The following is a 21663-nucleotide window of genomic DNA, read 5'->3' as shown; positions in this document are numbered from 1 at the left end:
TATGCCATAACTTTTGCACAGGCCACATTTATTCTTTTTTTTTTCCCAAAATGTAAAATTTAGCAAACAAACATTAATTTGGCAACAAAATCTGCAGAGGTGTGTCTTTGTAGAGGATGTGTTGACTTAATTTTATTTAGAAAATCAACAAAACCTGGTATCTGAAACCAGGGGCGTCCACACAACTGTATGCAAATGTATTGTTTTTTGTGACATCACAAAAACAACGAGTTCAAAGTGAGCTGTTTTGCAGCTTAGCTTCCACATATGGACTGTATGGACCGGACAGTATGTTTTGAAACTGTAACAGAGATCATATAGTACATTGCGCTCTTTCATTTAAAATAAATAGTTAATTTTCCACGCTGTGGGCCCTTCAAGAGTGTACAGTGTAAAAGCAGACTGTATAATATGTTTTGCAACACATGCGGATATGTAATGCATACTTCCGATAACTCTGCACCACCGAGGAGCAGAGCGGAGTCATAAACATCAGCTCTGAGGATGATTCAGCAAGTGGAAGGGAAAGAATAACATGTGGTGAAGACTTCGGAAAGCCGCAGCGCTTAGTGAGGTAAGGATGACGACGCAGCCCATGGCTCAGAGACGACCGGTTTAAACTCGGTCCAGAACAGCTGAAAAAATCTTACTGTCTGGTATTCGGTGGAATTTTACACTGCCACACGCTATTAAATGAGACAATGAGTTTATTTCACAATTACAACCGTCAACAAGTCATTTGGGCTGAATCCCAAACAGCTCCAGACTCCTTATGTAATGCACTACGTAGGTCACGAAATATGATGGGTGTTAGGGGGAGACCTAGCCAGCAAGGGGGGACTGGCCACGACTAAGGCTACGTCCACATTACAAGCCTCATTGTTGTTACAAGCCACACTCGTTTAGGTAAGTGACTCAAATCTGTCATTAATGTGAACGAACCGGTGTCCTGAAATGACCCTCATGAGCACATCCTGCTTAGTAACGTCACGTGAATGAATCACGTTCATCATGCAGAACGAGCTTCGCTGAGAAGATCCTTAACTCTGATCAGCTCTCAGCTTCATTATTAGAGCGAGACGAAGGAGAAAAAGGTGAGATGAGCTGCTTTTCCACCGTTTACAGGCTTTAACTTCTGTTCGGCGCTGCTGCCATGGTAACGCTGAACGATGGCACACACGCAGTGGGAGAAAAAGCACATGAATTCCAATCTGAGCGTCACATTAAGGTCGCATGGCCACGAATCGGATACGTATCCGATCTAGGACCACATATGAAAGTGACTCAGGTCGGATTTGAAAAGATCAGATTTGTGTCCACACAGCCCTGAAAACATCAGATCTGTGTCACATTAGGGCAAAAAATCAGATTGGCACCACTTTAACCAGGTAATGTGAACGTAGCCATATAAAAGTGGTTCAGGTCGGATTTGAAAAGATCAGATTTGTGTCCACACAGCCCTGAAAACATCAGATCTGAGTCACATTAGGGCAAAAAATCAGATTTGCGCCACTTCAACGTGGTAATTTAAACGTAGCCAAAATGGAATAAAAATTGAGTAAAAAATAGATTTTTTTTATCTCTAGTTTTATATATAGGTGTTATGTATGTTTTAGACGTTTTCCTCAATATTTCATTTTTTGCGAACTAGACGTTATTAAATGATAAATAATATCCTGTAATTGTCTATTTATGGTACTTTCTTGATGTGTTGTCCAGCTCAAAATCCAATCACCACTTTTCAAATACGAAGGATTCTAAATTATATTTTTTTATTTAATTCTCAAATGTAAAACATCTTTCTGACTCATTATGGAATTATCTTCGGTTATGCTGATCATTCTGGAAATCTCTTAACTTTAAACAGCTTTATTTGAACATAACAGAGTAGAGTACTTTCATCATATCAGAATCATTTTGTACAATGCACCGGAAACAAAACTGTTCCCATATTAAGGAAAACTGTGATTCCAGAGATGTAAATGGTGATTCCAAACTTTGGAATGCAAGTCCAACAGGGAGTCATTTAGCTCTCTATTAGACATACAATGCAATGGTCCTCATTCACCAACCGTTGTTAAGAAGAAATTCCTTCTTAAACCCACTTACACAGTTTTCACAAAGATCCTGACATTCACCAGTGTTTTCTTATTGGATATTTGTTCTTAGGTAAGAACAGAATCTTCACACACTTAAGAGCACAAAGGTGAGAACAGTTCAGAGGTTTAAGAACACGACATGAATCTGATGTAGACTTTCTCTTAGGACCTTCCTCAAGAACACATTCAAGAACAAACTCAGGAAGATATTAGTGAATGAGGCCCAATGTCTGGATGTAGAAGCCACTTGGATAAAACAGCTTAAGTGAATTCTGTCCTTAAAGGGGAACTCCACCAAATTTGTCAAAATCTCTGCATAATTAAATAGTAAATGTGTAAACAGAGTCATTCAGAGTGGTTTGGTGTGAAACGCTCTGTTCTAGAGAAACTCACAGAGTCAGAATTGTTCACAGTGGTGGTGATAGGAACCAGACGTCCACCTCTAAAAGCTCCCTCACAGAGAGATATTACATGAAATGGTTATGAATTCACTGCCTGATGTCCGAGACACTGTTTTATGATAGTTTTGTGACAAAGTTTTGGTTTAAAATTTATTTTTATATTTTTATTTTAGTCAATTTCATGGCGGCGGGATACATGCAGGGTGTTATGAGGCAAAATAGTCCCAAAGGAAAACTTATTTTTTCAGTTTTCCACTTTTTGACATCATCAACATTCAATATAAACACTCAGAAGACTCGTGTGGGTTCACTGGTGGTTTTGGATGGTAAATAAAATGTCTATATTTGTGTTGTAGTCATGGTGACCCCTGGTTCCTATCACCACCACTGAAAAGAAATCTGAGTCTCTACAATCAAACATTTCACACCAAACCACTCTGAATGACTCTGTTTACATCTCAACGACTAACTCACTCATACATTTTCAAAAAGTGGTGGAATTCCCCTTTAATTAAGCTGCACAAAAACACTAGGGGGAAATTTTTAAGTGGTAAGTATAAAACTACTTTGAGACCTTCAGAGTTTTTAAGCTGTTTAAAGCATGTTAGTGTAAAACACTTAACTACAATGAGCAGTTAAGGCCCTTTAATGCAATGAGCTTAAAGAGTAGGAGCTGTTTGAGATCCTGCCCAAGTTAGATTCATTGAAATGAACAGCTCCTTGTTTGTGAGCGTCCTCATGGTTACTCGTTAAGATACAGCAGGGATGTCGCTGTGGCGAGGAGGGCGACAGCAGCTGCCACGGCCACACCTGAGGAAAGAAAGAGAGAGAGAGAGTCAGTCAGTGATGAATGAGGGAGAGTTGTGTGAAAGGGGCTCCAGGAATGATGAGAATTCGTGATAAGTTTAAGACACGCCCTCGGTCACGGAACAAACCTGTCGTTAACATGACTCACTGTCTGTAAATCATTACAATGCTCTGCCACACAGAAGTGATGAGAAATAATGAATGGGCAGGATTTAAAAACAATAACAACAATATGAACACAAACACCTTTATTGTCACTGTACAAGTACAATGAGGTTCAGTGTGCACTTCACTACAAGCTACCTAAATCAAAAGAGGACGTAAAATAAAGAAAGCTGAAATAAAATAAAATAAAATAAAACAAAATAGATAGATAATTTTATATATAGGAACAAAAAGGGACACTCCGAGCAGAATCTGTTCATTTCATTCATTCGATGCTGTTGTGAGACCAAATGAACATCCACCCATTTTTCAAATTTTCAGCGTAGGTCACTGAGATGTAAGCAAAGTCGTTCAAAGTGTTTTAATGTGAAATGGTCCACTGTAAGGATTTCCTCATAGGTGTGGTGATGACAGGAACCAGGAGATGCAATGTCTACACTACAAACATCCTTCTCATTTACTATCCAGTGATCCTACACGTGTCTTCTGAGTGTTGATGCTGATAAAATAGTGGAAAATCTGAAAAAGTTAGGTTTTCTCTGGGGGCTATCTTGACCTCTACGCTATAAACAGGTTTTTAAAAATATGTTTTTGGCCAAAATCTTCTCAAAACTATCATAAAGACAATGTCTCAGGAATCAGGCAGTGTATTCATTACCATTTAATGTAATAGCTTTCTAAAAGGGGGCTTTTAGGGGTGGACGTCTGGTTCCTATCACCATCTCAGCTATTTAATTATGGAGAAATTTAGTAAAAAAAATTTGGAATCTTTTGAGCTACTTTTATATTTCTGCTCAAGCTGTGTTTCGTAAAGGTTTACTGGTACTGCAGTCATTATTTACTTCAACGTACCAGCATAGTAGTGTGAAGCTTTCTGCTGTTTCACTGGTTCAGTGTTGGATTCTGTTGGCACATCCTGAGCGGCTCCATCATCACGTCCATCATCCGCTTCCAAAACAGACGCAGAGCGACATGCTGAAACAAACAATCAATTAATGGGACAGGAAGCTCCACGGCTTCTTTCTTTTGTTATTACAGTGGCTGATTATCATATGGCCAGAGGCTCAAAACATATCCTGTCTTTAGTTGGGGAAAATTATGTATCAGTAAGGTTTTGCTCAAACCGGTTTAAACAGGGTGCACAGTCAACATTAACACAGCGCTCAGAATTTGAGGAAGGGAGTAGGAGTGACGACAGCTGGCTTGAAGATGACTGTGTAATACTATTCTCTGTAAAAACCCCTCTAAGCACATCCTTCTAGGGCCTTAAAGGGCCGATATCCAACACTCCTGTTTACTTCATCCTTTAGAACCTCTTTTTAATCCCTTATCCCTTAGAATTAAACAGGCTTTTTTACTGTGACTTTAAGGCCCGAGTCCCATTTCTTCTTTTTACCCCTACCCCTTGTTTTCGAGTGTCACCCTAACCCCTTGGAACTGAGTTATAAGGGGTAGTGGTTGAAATCTTCCCTATGAAATGGGACCCTCAAATAAAAAGAGCATTACTTCATTAACAGCTACTAGCGCTGCTCTGTAGGTGACCCTGCCCGTCTGCAGTGACAGCAGAGGAGGGTAAAGTTCAGCTCCTCACTGCTGGGCTTTAGTTACATTTAGGGCATCATCTGCCTTCAAAGAGGGGGGCAATTATTTATTATTACCCACCCCTAATTCTTCAGTAATATGAAGCTGAAGTCAGATATTCACCAGATTCTTGTTCGAGTTTTCCCGTTTCACCTTAAACGGCGCAGCAGTTACATTCTGGCACTTCAGGCGTCAGAACTGCTGGACTATTTAAGGTGGAACGGGAAAGTTAGTTAGCTAGCTACCAAGACATTAGCATGCTATTAGTGATTTTTTATGCTTGTTATGAAGAAAACAACCATAATACATTTAAACGACATTAAACTAAGATAATACAGTGGTTATCGGAAATTTTAAACAGAGTAAATTCTCACATTTATTGGTTTCTTTGGTCTCTTGTTCAGCCGTCTTGCCGGTTTTTCATTTTTTCTCATAACTCTCTGTTTGGAGTCTCTGAAAAACCTCCATTTGGAGGTCCAGTAGCCCTAACACTTCACCCTACCCCTCCATCTCAAGAAGAATTGGGACACCCTACCCCTGATGTGAACGCACAAAACAGAGGGCTAAGGGCTAAGGGCTAAGGGCTAACAGAGGACTAAGGCTAAGGGCTAAGCGAGGGGTGAAATGGGATTGGGCCAAAGACTGATATATCTCTATGAACTCTGTTCTGATTGGCTGCCTTGAATCAGTTAAAAAAAACAGCTTGGGCTGAAACGCATCTTATAACTTCAGCATGAATGGGCGGGGCTAAACTGCTGTAGCTTGATATATGTGAATGCATTGGTTTCCATGACATCACTAAAACAGTAAAACATTTGAAACGGGCTTTTTTTAGAAACGTAGTTTATACCTCACCAATCAGCATCAAGCTTATCTAAATCATCACACATTTGCCTTGAACCGTTTTAAATAATCTCAAACTGACTTGCTTGTGTTGTTTCCGATGCACAGAATCAGCAGAATTTTGCTCCAAATATGCAATCAGCCAATCCATTATTTGTACTTTGGCAGATCTGTGCTGTATATTTATCTCGCACTGTCTTTGAAAGTCAAGTCAAATTTATTTATAAAGCGCCTTTTACAACAGATGTTGTCACAAAGCAGCTTTACAGAGAATCCGGGTCCACGCCCCCAGTGAGCAAGACTTGGCGACAGTGGCAAGGAAAAACTCCCTCAACAGGAGGAAGAAACCTTGAGAGGAACCAGACTCAAAAGGGGAACCCATCCTCCTCTGGTCGACACCGGATAAGAGGACAGACACAAAACAGTATAAGTGGATAAAGCTGCTGCTAAACCTGCACCAAAATGCTCATCATTATACACAACTCATTGTGCTGAAAAGCCAGTCGCCTCTAACTTTCCACGTAGCACTTTTATTTGATTCATATTACTTAAATAAGCTACTTATTTTTCATGCAAGGACTGGAAGAACTGGAATCAGGACTGGCCATGAAAATGAATCATAAGTGCAACTCTACTGTTTGACACTGTTTGGCTACGTAGACATCCCAAGCCTTGGTGCTGCTCAGTTTTGATTTTTTTTTACTCAAATCTGATCTTTCTGACTTTTTGTAGGGGGAGTGACCCTCTTGACTGTCAGCTGCTCATGATTAGAGTGAGACAAAGGCAAAAAAGGTCTTCAGGATAGATGATACTGATTCATTAACACTGAATGTTAACACTTGTGCATGCACAATGTAGCAAAAGCAAAAAAAAAAATTAACATTAACTCTGGTTGATCTCATTAAGGCTGCAATCAGATAAGTAAGATAAGCCCACTAATCAGATAAGTATCTGATATAGAACCACAGCCTATGTGAAAGTGTCTCAGCTCTCATTTGAAAAGTTTGAAAGGATCAGATTTGTGTGTACACACGGCTCTGAAAATATCAGATTTCGGTCACATTAGGGCAAAAAAATCAGATTAGTGCCACTTTAACTTGGTAATGTGAACGAAGACTGTGATGTATTTACTGTTATCTAAACAAATGGACAAAAGAGCTATAAATAGTAGTAGCTGCCATCATGATGTCTGAATTGACTGTGTTTTTGCCAATTTTGCCCAAGAGCTCCAATGTAAAATTAAGAAGTGAACTCCGGACAACGATAACGTCTGGGCTGGTCAACTAGATTTGGGGTGGGGGATCTGTGATTTTTGCTGAACTACTCCTTTAAGCACCAAAACATGGCCTTGGTTTTATGGAGTCGGATCCATGCCGTTAGAAACGTGTATCTGAATGCAAAAAATCTGAATCTGAATGTCATCATTTTGAATCTATCACACCATTTGAAACTGAATTCTAAACAGAAACTGAATTTTTACAGGTTTGTTAGCGAGCAGCAGAAGACCTGAACAGAATTTGATGACTGATAATGAACGACTGAACACCTTCACATTTTCAGATTTAAAGGAGCCATAAATAATTTTCAAATTTACAAAGCAACCAGTATGACAATGTTATAAGAACTGTACAGTGACACCTACTGACGTGGGTGATACGGAGTGTCTATACTGCCCTCTGTGTTGTGGAGAGGTGATCACCCTCTCCTCGTTTGGCAGTGTTATCAGTGTCACTCAAACGATGTGGGAGTCAGAGGTCAGTTACTGGTAAGTGTAATAAATGCTCTTTCTGATGAGGATCAAGCGCTATTATGTCAATACGAGGTGCTGCAGAATGGAAACTAGAGCCATATGGACAACTCATATTTTTAGATTCATCGAAGCTTTCAATGATGAATTTAAATGATTTATGATTTATGATTTTTGATTTCGTTTAAATGTATGATTTCGTTTCAAACTGGCTCAGTTTGTAGCTGGAATGCAGCTGTTATTCTGATGCATATTTATAATTTTACAGCATAACTTTCAGGTCATAACAACAAATAAAGCATTTGACCTTTCCAGCAGAAAACAAGCAACTCAGCAGCTTTAACCAATGAGCACGCAAATCTTTTTCTTCTACGGTTAGTTCTTCTGACTGACATGTTCTAAACACGGTGCTGCCCATTGGTGGGCCTGTGCATCATCATGATGAAACTGCAAAGCAATCTGAGCCTTCATCTCAGGTGAGTCCACGTTATGAAAGAATTTTAAAAACAATGACAAATCATCCTCATTCATAGCGTTTCCTTTAGTGCTTCCTTTTGTGTTACTTATTGTTCCTTTATTTTTCCACGGTGGCGCAGTGGGTGGCGCTGTCGCCTCACAGCAAGAAGGGCCTGGGTTCGATCCCTGGCCGGGCAACCAGGGTCCTTTCTGTGTGGAGTTTGCATGTTCTCCTCTCCCCCTAGGTGTGAATGTGCAAGAACATTTCCTCTCACAGTCCAAAGACATGCGGTCAAGCCAATTGGACATGCTAAATTCCCCCTAGGTGTGAATGTGTGTGTGATTGTGAGTGTATATGCCTGTCTGTCTGCCCTGCGATAGACTGGCCACCTGTCTAGGGTGTATCCTGCCTTCCAGCAGCCCACTGCGGCCCAGAAGGATAAGCGTTTTGGCAGATTAAAGCAGTCAAACACTACCTCTTCAGCACCAGGTAATAATGCTCGTTTTATAACAGAAGTGTTGCCGAACGGCCAGTAAAGTGATGTTTCTTTAACAGCAGACGCGAGTTTAAAACATAGCGTGAATACATTCTGATCAGGTCTCTAGTGGCCTGTTATCAGCAACACTGACGTGCTTAATACACTCACACCACTAATGTTACAGTGTGAATGTAAGCTTGCTGTCCTGGTCAAATGGGCATTAATTTTCCCTCATCAAAATAATGGACAAGCATATACTGGTGAGTGATAGTCCATGTGCAGGTGTGCGAACTTTATCCACATCAAAGAATAGTAATTCTAATCTTCTGAAGCACCTGGCAGAACAACATGCTACTACAAAGCTCCCCAACGGTAGCGCTGCTGAACAAGGAGCCCTTCCTTCCAAGCAGCCAAGGCTTTCGAAGACATGCAGCCTATATCAGCAGTTAGAATGTCAACATTTAAAAGTACCACAAAAGTTACTTTCCCCAGTAACTAATTAGTTCTATATGTAGTAACTGGTAAAGTAATTCAATTACTTTTGAAAGAAGTAACTGTAACTACTAATTTCCAGTAACTCGCACAACACTGATTCACTGCTTCACTCTCTGATCAAAATAAAACCATTATCTCCATTAGAAGTTACCTGGAGCCTCCACACTGGTGTCTATGTCCTCCTCGGCTGATTCCCAGTCCAGCATCTCTTTAAGCCGCTCAGCTACGTCTGTGGCAGTCTCGTCCGGGAACATGTAGTCACATACGGTCAGGCCAGAGCCGGGCAGAGGGGCAAACACTCGCTGAGGAAGATCCTGCTGCTCACTGGCAGGACCTGCCCAGTAAAATATGACAAAATATCACTTTAACCTGGAAGGGAATCTGTTTACTTCTTAAATAGGAACATCTCCAACTTTACCATTTCAGCTTTGCAAATCTGATACTGCCATATTATCGGATTGATCCGTAAACACTAATTTACTTAACAAGATACGCTCCCTTTCGTCATATTCAGCTGATCAGAACAATAAAACATTTTAATGATGCTCTCTTAGTATTCCTCCCTAAAGGGGCATTCCAATGATATTTCAAAATTTCGGAATAATTAAATGGTTAAGATGTAAACCAAGTCACTCAGAGTGGTTTGATGTGAAATGATCTGTTCTGGGGTCAGAATTCTTCGCAGTGGTTCTGATAGGAACCAGACGTCCACCTTTAAAATAGTGAATACACTGACTGATATCTGAGACATTGTTTTATGATAGTTTTGAAGGTTTTTTTTATTATCAACATTAAAATATTAAAAATTTGTGCAGGTTCACAGGTGGTTTTGGATAGTAAATAAAATGGCTATATTTGTGTTGTAGACATGGTGACCCCTGGTTCCTATCACCACCACTGTAATAACATCTGAAAATGTTTCTAGAGTGAACCATTTCACACCAAACTATCTAAAAGACCTGGATTATGCAGGAATTTTGAAAAATTGGTGGAACTGTTTTTTTTTTTTATTGCAAATGCTAGTGGCGCCATCTAGTGCCTAGTTTCAATTAGTTCTCTTTAGGTTATTCTCGATTCATCTTAATGTCTATCTTGGACGTTTTCAGCCTAATATTCTACTGAATTTCTTTAAGTGAATGAGCTGTGAACTTGTTACCTTCTTCATTCATCTGCAGATCCTCCAAAAGCATCTCCACCCGGTCTGAAACCGTGTTCACTACGTCCCTCTTAATAGCCTATAAAGTAACAAACACTTATGTACTTATAACCCACAGAACAGAACTGAAGGCATTTATTTATTAGATCACAGATTCTGAGCATATTTGCAGACTTGTCATTTGCTGGATGTATTAATCATGAAGGCACCCAGTCACTAATGAAATGTATTGACCACTGTACTAAAGCCCATATCAATGCATGTACACATGCATGCAAACAAGGCAATATACAGACCAAGTACATGACACAAAAACAGAAAAATGGATGTATTATAAAAGATAATGATTTGCTGCCATCTACTGATCTGATTCAGAAGAAGAGTGGAACATCAGTGGGTCAAGTTCCAAACCACTAGTAAATAAAATTAAATATTATTGTTACTGTAATATACACCCACCAAGCACACGAGGAGCACCTTGTAGTTCTACAGTTACAGACTGTAGTCCATCTGTTTCTCTACATACCTCGTCACCCTGTTCTTCAATGATCAGGACCCTCACAGAGCAGGTACTATGTGGGTGGTGATCATTCTCAGCACTGCAGTAACACTGACGTGGTGGTGGTGTGTTAGTGTGTGTTGTGCTGGTACAAGTGGATCAGACACAGCAGTGCTGCTGGAGTTTTAAGCACCTCAGTGTCACTGCTGGACAGAGAATAGTCCACCAACCAAAAATATCCAGCTAACAGCGTCCTGTGGGCAGCGTCCTGTGACCACTGATGAAGGACTAGAGGATGACCAACACAAACTGTGCAGCAGCAGGTGAGCTATCGTCTCTGACTTTACATCTACAAGGTGGACTGACGAGGTAGGAGTGTCTAATAGAGTGGACAGTGAGTGGACACAGTGTTTGAAAACTCCAGCAGCACTGCTGTCTGATCCACTCGTACCAGCACAACACTCACTAACACACCACCACCATGTCAGTGTCACTGCAGTGCTGAGAATAGTCCACCACCCAAATAATACCTGCTCTGTGGGGGTCCTGACCATTAAAGAACAGGGTAACAAAGTATGCAGAGAAACAGATGGACTACAGTCTGTAACTGTAGAACTACAAAGTGCTCCTATATAGTAAGTGGAGCTAAAAAAATGCACAGTGAGTGTAGAAACAAGGAGGTGTTCCTAATAAAGTGCTCTGTGAGTGTGTGTTCCTTCTGAAATTGATGCAGAATGAATATAAAGACACCCCTCACCTGAGCAGCGTGTCTGATTCTGGGCTTGTTGGTGTGGCTGTATGCTCTGCAGTGAATGGTCCCTCTCACACGCACTGACCCGCTGCTCGCCTGCACCACAGCGCTGCACCTCTGAACAGGATCCTCCTGCATCAGACATTTACACACAGCGTCAACACTGAAACACTGAAACACTGAAACACTCTCACACACCTGAATGTGCATTCTACTCACCTCTGAGACCAGAATCTGCGCCTGTAGCGTCTGCTGCTGGCTCGTCTTCGTGCTCTTTTTCTGCCATGACAAACAGGCACCATCAATACAAACAATCAAAACATTGTCAAAATAACATTTATGGATGTGCTAGATTATGTTAAAGCAATCGACTGGCCAAAAAACTAAATGTACGCAATTTTCTTCGCTAATTTGGAATTTAACTATCTAACTAATCTTTTAATTTGGAAACGTTGGCTGTCATGGAATAAAACCATGCAGAAGATGGAGAGGTGCTCCTCACCGATCCTGACAGAAGCTCTGAGTCGTCTGATGCTGGTCTGCCATTAATGAGACAAAGACCACCCTCAATCTGTTTAGCCCACCTCCTGAGTCCATCCTGAAACACATATTTTTAATTCGTTTTATATATTATAATTAATACCCAAACATTTAACAACAGACAAACACGCCTACAATTCAGTTCCTCTCTCTCATAAGTTTCATAGTAGATACTGATTAATTCCTAATAGATACTGAAAATTCACAGGAAATACTGAATAATTCATAGTAGACACTAAATAATTCATAGTGAAACTATATTATTCGTAGTACTTACCGAATAAATCATAGTACATACTGAATATTTCCTAACAGATTATGAATAATACGAAGCAAATACTAATAATTCATTATAGATACCAAACAATTCATAGTATATGCTGAATAATTCCTAACAGATACTGAATAAAACAGAGTAAATACTAATAATTCATAGTAGTTACTGAATAATTCATAATAGACTGGATAATTCATAGTGGATATTGAAAATTCATAGTAGATACGGAACAATTCATAGTGGATACTGAATAATTTATAGTGGATACTGAATAATTTCATAGTGGATACTGAATAATTTATAGTGGATACTGAATAATTCATAGTGGATACTGAATAATTTATAGTGGATACTGAATAATTTATAGTGGATACTGAATAATTCATAGTAGATACTAAATAGTTCATAGTAGCTACTGAATAATTCGTAGTAGATACTGAATAATTCATAGTAGTTACTGAATAATTCACAGGAAACACTGAATAACTCATAGTGGATAATGAATAATTCATAGTAGTTACTGAATAATCCATAATTGCCACTGGATAATTCATAATAGATATTGAATAATTCGTAGTAGACACAGATTAATTCATAGTGAAAACTGGAAATCCGTAGTAGTTACTGAATAATTCATTGTGGATACTAAATAATTCATAATAGACACTGAATAAATCATAGCAGATAATGAATCATTACAGTAGACACTGAATAATTTATAGTAGTTCCTGAATAATCCATAATAGCCACTGGATAATTCATAATAGATATTGAATAATTCATAGTAGACACAGATTAATTCATAGTGAAAACTGGAAATCCGTAGTAGTTACTGAATAATTCATAGTGGATGCTGAATAATTAATTGTGGATACTAAATAATTCATAATAGACACTGAATAAATCATAGCGGATAATGAATCATTACAGTAGACACTAAATAATTTATAGTAGTTCCTGAATAATCCATAATAGCCACTGGATAATTAATAACAGATATTGAATAATTCACAATAGATACTGAATAATCATAGTAAACACTGAATGCCCAGAAGCTGAGAGTGTTGTGTGTTTTTCTGAGCTCAGAGTAACTGAACTTCACCTTTATACACTTCTCTGACGATGACTCAGTCACTGGGATCTGCAGGTCCACTTTCACAGAGCAGGTCAGCACGGGCCAGGAGGACGAGATGCCGGACAGATACTTCCAATCTGCAGGTTTTGCTGAACACTAAAGATGAGAATTCACCCAGAAGTGCATGAATTAGGCAGAGTCACAGTGGAGAAGGCTCATTAAAAATGAATTTAATTTGTAAAGGACACTTTCACAACATTACCTCAAGGTACTTTAAACTTTTTTTTACAGTTCAAAACAAGAGCTAAATAAGACATAAGGAGTTATACATCAAACCTTTAACTGCTTGGTCAAATACATCAAATCTGTTGGTGAAAAACAGGACTAGGACCTCTTACCTTGGGGTCTTTTACATCATATGTTTTGCAGATAGCTCTGTGTTCAGTAAAATTAAGGAGCGATTATTTACAGAAATATGGTACAGGATAGAAATCACTGACCGTAAGGAACAGATGGAATACTAAGTGCTATAGAAACTCCTCTCTTGTAGCTCCGCCTTGCTGGTGTACAGTTAGAGACAGTAGCTCATCTACTGATGTACAGTTTGAGTTGTCCATCCTCTAGTCCTTCATCAGTGGTCAGTTTCTTGTCTGGATATTTCTGGGTGGTGGTCCACTCTCAACCCAGCAGGGACACTGACGTGTATGAAAACTCCAGCAACACCGCTCTGTCTGATACACTCGTTCCAGCACCACACACACTATGATGTCAGTGTCACTGCTGTGCTGAGAATGGAACACCACCCAAATACTATCTGGACAACAGCGGCCCTGTATGTAGCAACAGATCTTCCACAGTCTGCAGTGGAAGTACAAGGTAGGTGTTTCTAATAAAGTGGCCAGTTAGTGGAAATTCAAGGTAAGCGATTTCAATAAAGTGGCCAGTAAGTGGGAATACAAGGTAGGTGTTTCTAATAAAGTGGCCAGTGAGTTGAAATACAAGGTAGGTGTTTCTAATAAAGTGGCCAGTGAGTGGGAATACAAGGTAAGCGATTTCAATAAAGTGGCCAGTAAGTGGGAATACAAGGTAGGTGTTTCTAATAAAGTGGCCAGTGAGTCGAAATACAAGGTAGGTGTTTCTAATAAAGTGGCCAGTGAGTCGAAATACAAGGTAGGTGTTTCTAATAAAGTGGCCAGTGAGAGGTAACAATCTTTAATTTGCTACTCTGCTTCACAGATGAGGAGCAGCGTTTACAGCAGGTAACTGCAAACTCACAGAAGACTAAGAATCCTGAGTATTTTGTTCTTCTTTCACGCTATGAAGGATACTTCCTCGTCTTGGAGCAGATGTGCAGTGTGACGCGGTCAGTCACGTCATCCTCGGACAGATCCCACAGTCTGCTCTTAGATATGCATTTATCCACAGCAAAGATGAGCTGAAGGCAAGACAAGACAAGGTTATTTATACAGCACACCAGCATACACAGTTCAAAGTACACACACACACACACACACACACACACACACACACACCACACACACCACACACACACACACACCACACACCACACACGCACACACACCACACACACACCACACACGCACACACCACACACACACACACACCACACACACACATTTTCTAAGCCACTTATCCTTCTGGGTCGCGGGGGAGCTGGGGCAGAAGGCCAGTTCAAAGTACTTTATAGAAAATTAAAAGTTAATTAAAACAAAAGTTGTAATAAAACATTAAATGAAGTTTAAATAAAACTAAAATGAATAATGAAGATAATAAAGTAATAAACATAGTAAATGGAATAGATGCAAAGTATGAGATGAAATAATGCATGCAAATATACATTATATATATATATATATATATAGATAGATAGATAAATAGATAGATATATATAGATATATGTATGTATGTTTGCATTATTTCAAGTCATTTTGGGTCGTTTCTTTTAATCCATTCTTCATGAAATTTACACACAATATAAAGTGTAACAGGTATTTTTAAATTATGTCAAAAACTGAAAAACAACAAAAATGGAGATATGAGGTTTTCTTCCAACAGCAGTGATATACATCCTTCACCATTACAGGAAGCTACATTTGCACTACATTTGCACCGTTATGAACGTTTCGTGGCTGATACTGATTTTAAGGGGTAAATATATTTCTTTTTATTTTATATTTTATGTTGTAATTTTATACTTCAATAGTTTTAGTTACACAGTGCTTAACTGAATTATTTGATTGTTAACCACACAACTCAAACAATCAGCAGAAACTCACAATCTTAAATGAAATAAACACTGTAGCACAGGGGGGCGGAGCTACCCAGAATTCTTTTTCATGAGTCCACTGCATAACGTAAAGGGTTTTCTGTGTTATAATGTTATTCTAACGCTAAAGGGAAGATCTCAATAAACTATACATGCTTTTTTAATACTAACCATGATGGAGTTTTGTGTTTGTGTTCACCAGTTCAGTCTGTATTGTTGTCCTTTAGGCCCTGTTTACGTCTGGCATTAACATACATCTTGGGTGGTCCAATTATAAGTAGACAGCATTAAGTAAAGATGTGAACAGGGTCCAATATGTCTCAAACCACCTGTTATGGTGGCCAGGCATGCATATAACCACATAACTAAGCTGCATTGACAGCATATTTGTGATCTAAACATGTGTATCAGCCTGTACGTTTACACAAACAAGCACTCGAGACACTGACGTAGTAAATATGCACACAGTGTTATGAATGAGAGGTCAGCTCAACTCAAAATGACACAGCAACTGATTTCATGGCTTTTCTTGAGTTGACTCAACTTGAGGACAGCAGAGTTCACACGACTCAAACTTCTTAGTTGAGTCAAAAGGTAATTTTAATTTTTCTTAATTTTTTTAGTTCTGCATCTCAGTGAGGTAAATAAAATTGACTTGTTTACTCAACCTCCTCACTAGCCAGAACTCTTTCCATCACACAGACCTGCTAGACATTGTTCCTCCTGGGTATTTACTTATGGATGGCTGTGGCATCGCTGGGGCTCAAACTCACAACCTCCTGTTGGGGTGACGGCTGAGTCCACTGCGCCACTCAGGAACACGCAAAGCAGCTCAGATTGTGTGTCTGCAAATGTTTAATAAACTGGAGAAAATCTTTGTTGTTTTGACTTTAAAGCATGGCTTAGTCTCATCTGGTGCAACTGTCTAATGATTCACCCCAACGTCAGGAGGTTGTGAGTTTGAATCCCAGCATTACCTTAACTGTCCATATCTGGAAACCCAAGAGGAAAATATGCCAGATGGGACTGTGTGATAGAAGGAGCGCCAGCTAGTAGAGAAACTGAGTAAATAAACGCAAATTCAGTTTTGTTTATCTGACTGAGATGCAGAGCTAGAAACTGTAGCTGGGAGAATTTTTGATTCAATTAAGAAGTTTTGGTTGGGTGAACTCTGGTGTCCTCAAGTCAAGTCAACTCAAGAAAAGCCATGTAATCAAATGATTAAGGTGAGCTGACCACTCACTTTTTACAGGCAGACGAAATCCAGCCATTAGTGGTCGCTGGTGACACATTTGAGATGCATGGAAATGCCAAGTGTAAACAGTTTGTCATCACACTGTCCACTTATGACAAGGTCACTCAAGACAGATGTTAATATTAAATATAAACAGTGCCTTAGTTAAACATCATCGCTGTCCAAAACAAAACATACTTACACTATACTAACTGTCTGTAACTCTCACAATATGAACACATACTGTACTGTGCAAAGGTCAAAGACCCCTCTTAAGTAATTTGTTTTTCAGTATCAGGAGAAAAAAAGAAAAGGTATATTAATGTATACTAAATATAATCTCATTGTTCAGTATTTCCTGTGTCCACTGTCCCTTTATTCCAGCTTCCATTCTTTTCAGGAGACTCACTTTCAGTTCCTCAAAGAATCTGCAGACACACCTCCAAAGTTCAGTCTTAGAAGCTGGTTGATCATTTTCTGAAGTAATCAAACACATTCAGTGGTGTTGAGGTCTGGACTCTGGGGTGGTCAGTCCGTCGTTCAGCTTCTTTGTTTGATGTGTCCATCTCCTTTTCTCAGCGAGGTTCTTCTTGACAGCGACACATCCTTTCAGACCCACAGCGCTGAGTCGTCTTCTCACAGTGGAAGGATGGACAGAAACACCTGTGGATGTTTTCAGATCTGAAGCAGCTTGATTTTCTCCTCTCTCTCAAAGATGAAAGCTTTAAGTGATGTTTATCTGATGGGGGCAGTGTTGGTGTTGACCAGGTCTTCCAGGTGGTTGTTAGGAGTCCCAGGAAAATGAATAACTTGTACTTTTTAAATGGGAATTAAAGAAATGAAGGGTGGTCTTTGACTTTTGCACAGTACAGTAAAAATGACCTTTTAAGTCACCTTAAAATAAAATCGTTACACTGCTTTCAGTGATCCTTCTCTGAATGAACTCTTACCCTTTTCAGCGTGTTCTGCGCTTCTTTTGACAGCTCAGGAGGGGTGATCAGAAACAAACCGAGGACGTTCACACCTCCAGGTAACATCCGAGAAACCTGTGAAGAGCAAAATGAGGCTGTAAAGGCGCTGTGACATCCCTAAAACAAAATAACCTACAGCCACAACACTGGCAGTCTCAGCTCTCACAGGCTGCTCACCTGCCTGGCATGCTCAGCCACCCAGTCTGCATCAATATCATCCAGCGGGCTTGAGACTCTCCGGCTGTCTGAGCCCCCTTCGCTCTCTCTGTGAGGAGTCTTCACCGCCAGCACCACAAAGTCCTTCTGTGCTGAGGACTGAGAGTAAATAGAGAGAACTTTTCATCATTCAACTATTTTGAATTAACATTTGAAATATATAAAAATGATAAAAAATATAACGTCTTCTCACCTGGCCAATCAAAAGTCCCGTCTCGCAGGATCCAGCAGCTGCTGAGAGGCTGGCGAGATATTTCTCCACAGACTCCTCAACAGTGTAGCCTCTGCCCATTCTGACCAGAACCTGCAGAAGAAATGGACACTGATAACTTGTACATGCTGTAAAACGCTTTAGTTTCTTCATTCAGACTTTACGTATTAAGTTTAAACTAGAGGTAGTTGATGCGGCAAAAATATAACATTATTATGATTTTATAATATTCATAATACTAAGAAAACAACCATTTTTATTCAATTTGTAACATATTTCGATGGACTAAATCCAGTTAAACGGGATTCAATTAGTTGTCTTTATAATAGGGCTGGGCAATATGACAATATTTATCATTGTTGTGATAATTTATGTCACAATATGTTACAATATGTTTTTTTGAGCATATTGTGGATATTGCAGAACTTCTAGGACACTGACTAACTGTATGTGAAAGATTTATTAGTTCTGTTTAGTTGGATTTATAGCAGAACAGGATGTGAATAAAAAAAAATAAATAATTAAATACCACCCAGATAGCAATCATATATCAGTCTGCTGACTGTTTGCCACAACTGGTCCACCCTTGGACCACCCAGATTACTGTCCTGCATACAAAGTCTAACTAGTTTCTAATCTCATAATTTAATCTTTAAATTACAAACAACTGAGAGAAAACAATTAAAGACAAGGCCTGATATAAATTGATGTAGTTGAACATGCTGATGCTGACACTGTGCCAGATTGGTTACAGCTGTATAACCAGCTTTATTAAATATTGCTGTTAAAATTACTCACTTAACCTACAAAGTTTTTACAAAGTTGCATTAAAGCCAGGTTAGGTCAGGAGTCACAACACAAATGATAAGAAGAGACATTTTGCCTTTCAACGAAGTCAAACCACCTTTGGAGCCACAACATTTAATGTCCAGTACGCGTTAATGTCCTAGTATAGGCTAAACAATATAAACAAGAGCGCAGATTTACTTCGCTCTGCTTTAAGCTTTAGCTTTAGCCGCTTTCCTCCCATCTCTCTCAGGAAACTTTTCTTCAAAACTAGAAGAGTTTCTTGTAAAATGTTTTAGCATCCGGCTGTTTTACGAGGCTGAAGTCGCTTCTCATTCGCCAGTTTCTCGTTCTAATTTTCCCGTTCCACCTTAAATTCTGCCTTAGGCGCCGAATGCAACTGCTGCACCATTTAAGGTGGAACGGGAAAATTCGAAAGAGAAGCGAGTTCATCTTCGCATCTTCTAGTTTACTTGCCACATCACTTCCATTTGATTTATTAATAAAAGATATTTTAGATATTTAAAGCAAAGTATTTGTAATGATCCGTAATGCATTTACATTATGGATCATTACAAATACTTTGCTTTAAACCTACCAAGTCCTCAGACAGTAGGAAGATAGAAATCCTGTATAGAGAAAAAAGATGCATCGATAATCGTTTTATAATCACATCGCAGCCCTCTGTATCGTAATCGAATCGAATCGTGAGGTGCCTAAAGATTCCCACCCCTACCTCTTACTATCTGGGTAGTAGTGCTACATCATAAATAACTCTATAAAAACTATGAATAAAACTATTTTATTCAATATTTCACAGTTAAACTGGACTAATTTTGCTCTCTTTTTAATGAAACATGCAGTTGGTCAGCGTTCAAGTACTGATGGTTAACATGATACGTTCAGAAAAGTGTATTGTGATGTTTTATATCATGATAATGATATATACAGTCATACTGCCCAGCCGTACACTCTTAAAAAGATGGTCCCTCAAGGGTTCTTTAGTAAAGAAAATGGTTCTTTATAGAACCATGGACACTCAAAGAACCCTTTCATGATGCGAAGAACCATTTAATCATGCAAAGGGTTCTTTGAGTTCTTCAGATTGTTGAAGACTGTGCTGTATATGGTTCTTGCTATACAACAGAAGAACCCTTTTGGTGCTTAACAGAACGAATAATCCTTTTGAAAAGGGTTCTTCTATTATGATATTAAGATTTTTACAACAGAAGATCCCTTGGGAGCCATACAGAACTCTTTTCCAAAAGGTTCTAATTAGAACCATCCACAGCACAGTCTCCATCAATCTGAAGAACCATTTCATGATGCAAATAACCATTTAATCACACAAAGAGTTCTTTGAGTGTTCATGGTCCTAATATACAACAACATATACATGGTGTACATATTTCTGAAAGGTTCTATATAGAAACATATACAACACGTTCTCTATCAATCTGAGAATCACTTTAATTATGTAAATTGTTCTCTGAGTGTTCGTGGCTCTATACAGAACCATTTTCTTTACTAAAGAACCCTTGAAGAACCATCTTTTTTAGGAGTTTAAACTCTGGCCAGGATGTTTGTGTAGGCCAGCTGTTGAGCTCCAACACACGCTCAGTGTGAAACCAACAACCAGGATAGGAGTCGTGTTAGTTTTCTGAACATCACCTGATCTTAAACCCACTTCCACTCTCAGACACACGCCGCGTCCCCAACCACACACTTCTGCCCTTCACACACTACACTAATGAGTGCACTTATATGTGTATACACATGGTATACGCGTTATTCCCTCACACTATTTAGTGTGCTAGTGCGCGATTTGGGACGCGGCGCCTCTCTCTTTAAAGCCCTTTACAGAAAGACGCTTTTAAAGGTGAATTAAATGACCGTTAAAACGAGAGCAGCTTCGTTCACACAGTCCGGGTCTGTTTAACCGGACTGTCCTCAGTTTAGGAGCAGAGAAAGCAGTAAAGCCGGAATTCTGACCTGTTTCTCTGTTTAATGTCCAGCTGCTTCAGCTCCAGCTGCTCTCTGAGCTGCGTATGAGGCCGCAGGAAAGACACGTCATCCGGGAAAAGCGAGGCCTGATTGGACGGCTGAAACGTGCCGTCTCAGAAATGTGTCGTCACTGTTTGGTTTTAGGGCCGCTCCATTCCTCCCCTCGCGCCCTCGATCACTTTTATTTATTCAGTCTTCAAAATCACAAATTCACAATAAAACAAAAGTAACGGGGCCACCAACAAAAAGTACGGAGCCCCTAAGGGGCCGTGGTTAGTTAATGACATCGCGTTCTCTCGCAAATGTTTTGCGTTCCCTCGCAAAATACATGCTCGTCAGACAGCAAGCAAACGTGGGACCAGAGGTGCCCAACGACACTGCCTACGTTAGAGCTAAAACTCCAGCAGCACTGCTGTGTCTGATCCACTTGTACCAGCACAACACACACTAACACACCACCACCACGTCAGTGTGACTGCAGTGCTGAGAATGAACCACCACCCAAATAGTACCTGCTCTGTGAGGGTCCATGGGGGTCCTGACCATTAAAGAACAGGGTAAAAGGGGGCTAACAAAGTATCAG

General features: G+C 39.6%; 1 protein-coding gene across 1 annotated transcript; it reads right to left on the bottom strand.

Annotated features, from left to right (window-relative positions):
- Window positions 1-2891: 2891 nt before the first annotated feature.
- On the bottom strand, window positions 2892-21162 carry odr4 (odr-4 GPCR localization factor homolog). The gene is made up of 14 exons (XM_036565312.1): window positions 21069-21162; window positions 18273-18383; window positions 18041-18178; window positions 17843-17938; window positions 14700-14806; window positions 13770-13806; window positions 13399-13527; window positions 11982-12077; window positions 11699-11758; window positions 11486-11611; window positions 10230-10308; window positions 9225-9407; window positions 4325-4447; window positions 2892-3310 (listed from the first exon to the last, which is right to left on the bottom strand). Exons 2-14 carry the CDS (start codon window positions 18369-18371, stop codon window positions 3243-3245), a joined length of 1341 nt encoding a protein of 446 aa, XP_036421205.1. The 5' UTR covers window positions 18372-18383; window positions 21069-21162; the 3' UTR covers window positions 2892-3242.
- Window positions 21163-21663: the final 501 nt, after the last annotated feature.

Source organism: Colossoma macropomum, unplaced genomic scaffold (assembly GCF_904425465.1).
Source record: "Colossoma macropomum unplaced genomic scaffold, Colossoma_macropomum, whole genome shotgun sequence".
Taxonomy (NCBI): Eukaryota; Metazoa; Chordata; class Actinopteri; order Characiformes; family Serrasalmidae; genus Colossoma; species Colossoma macropomum.
Note: the sequence above shows the minus strand (reverse complement) of the source record. Positions and strands in the feature narration are given on the sequence as shown.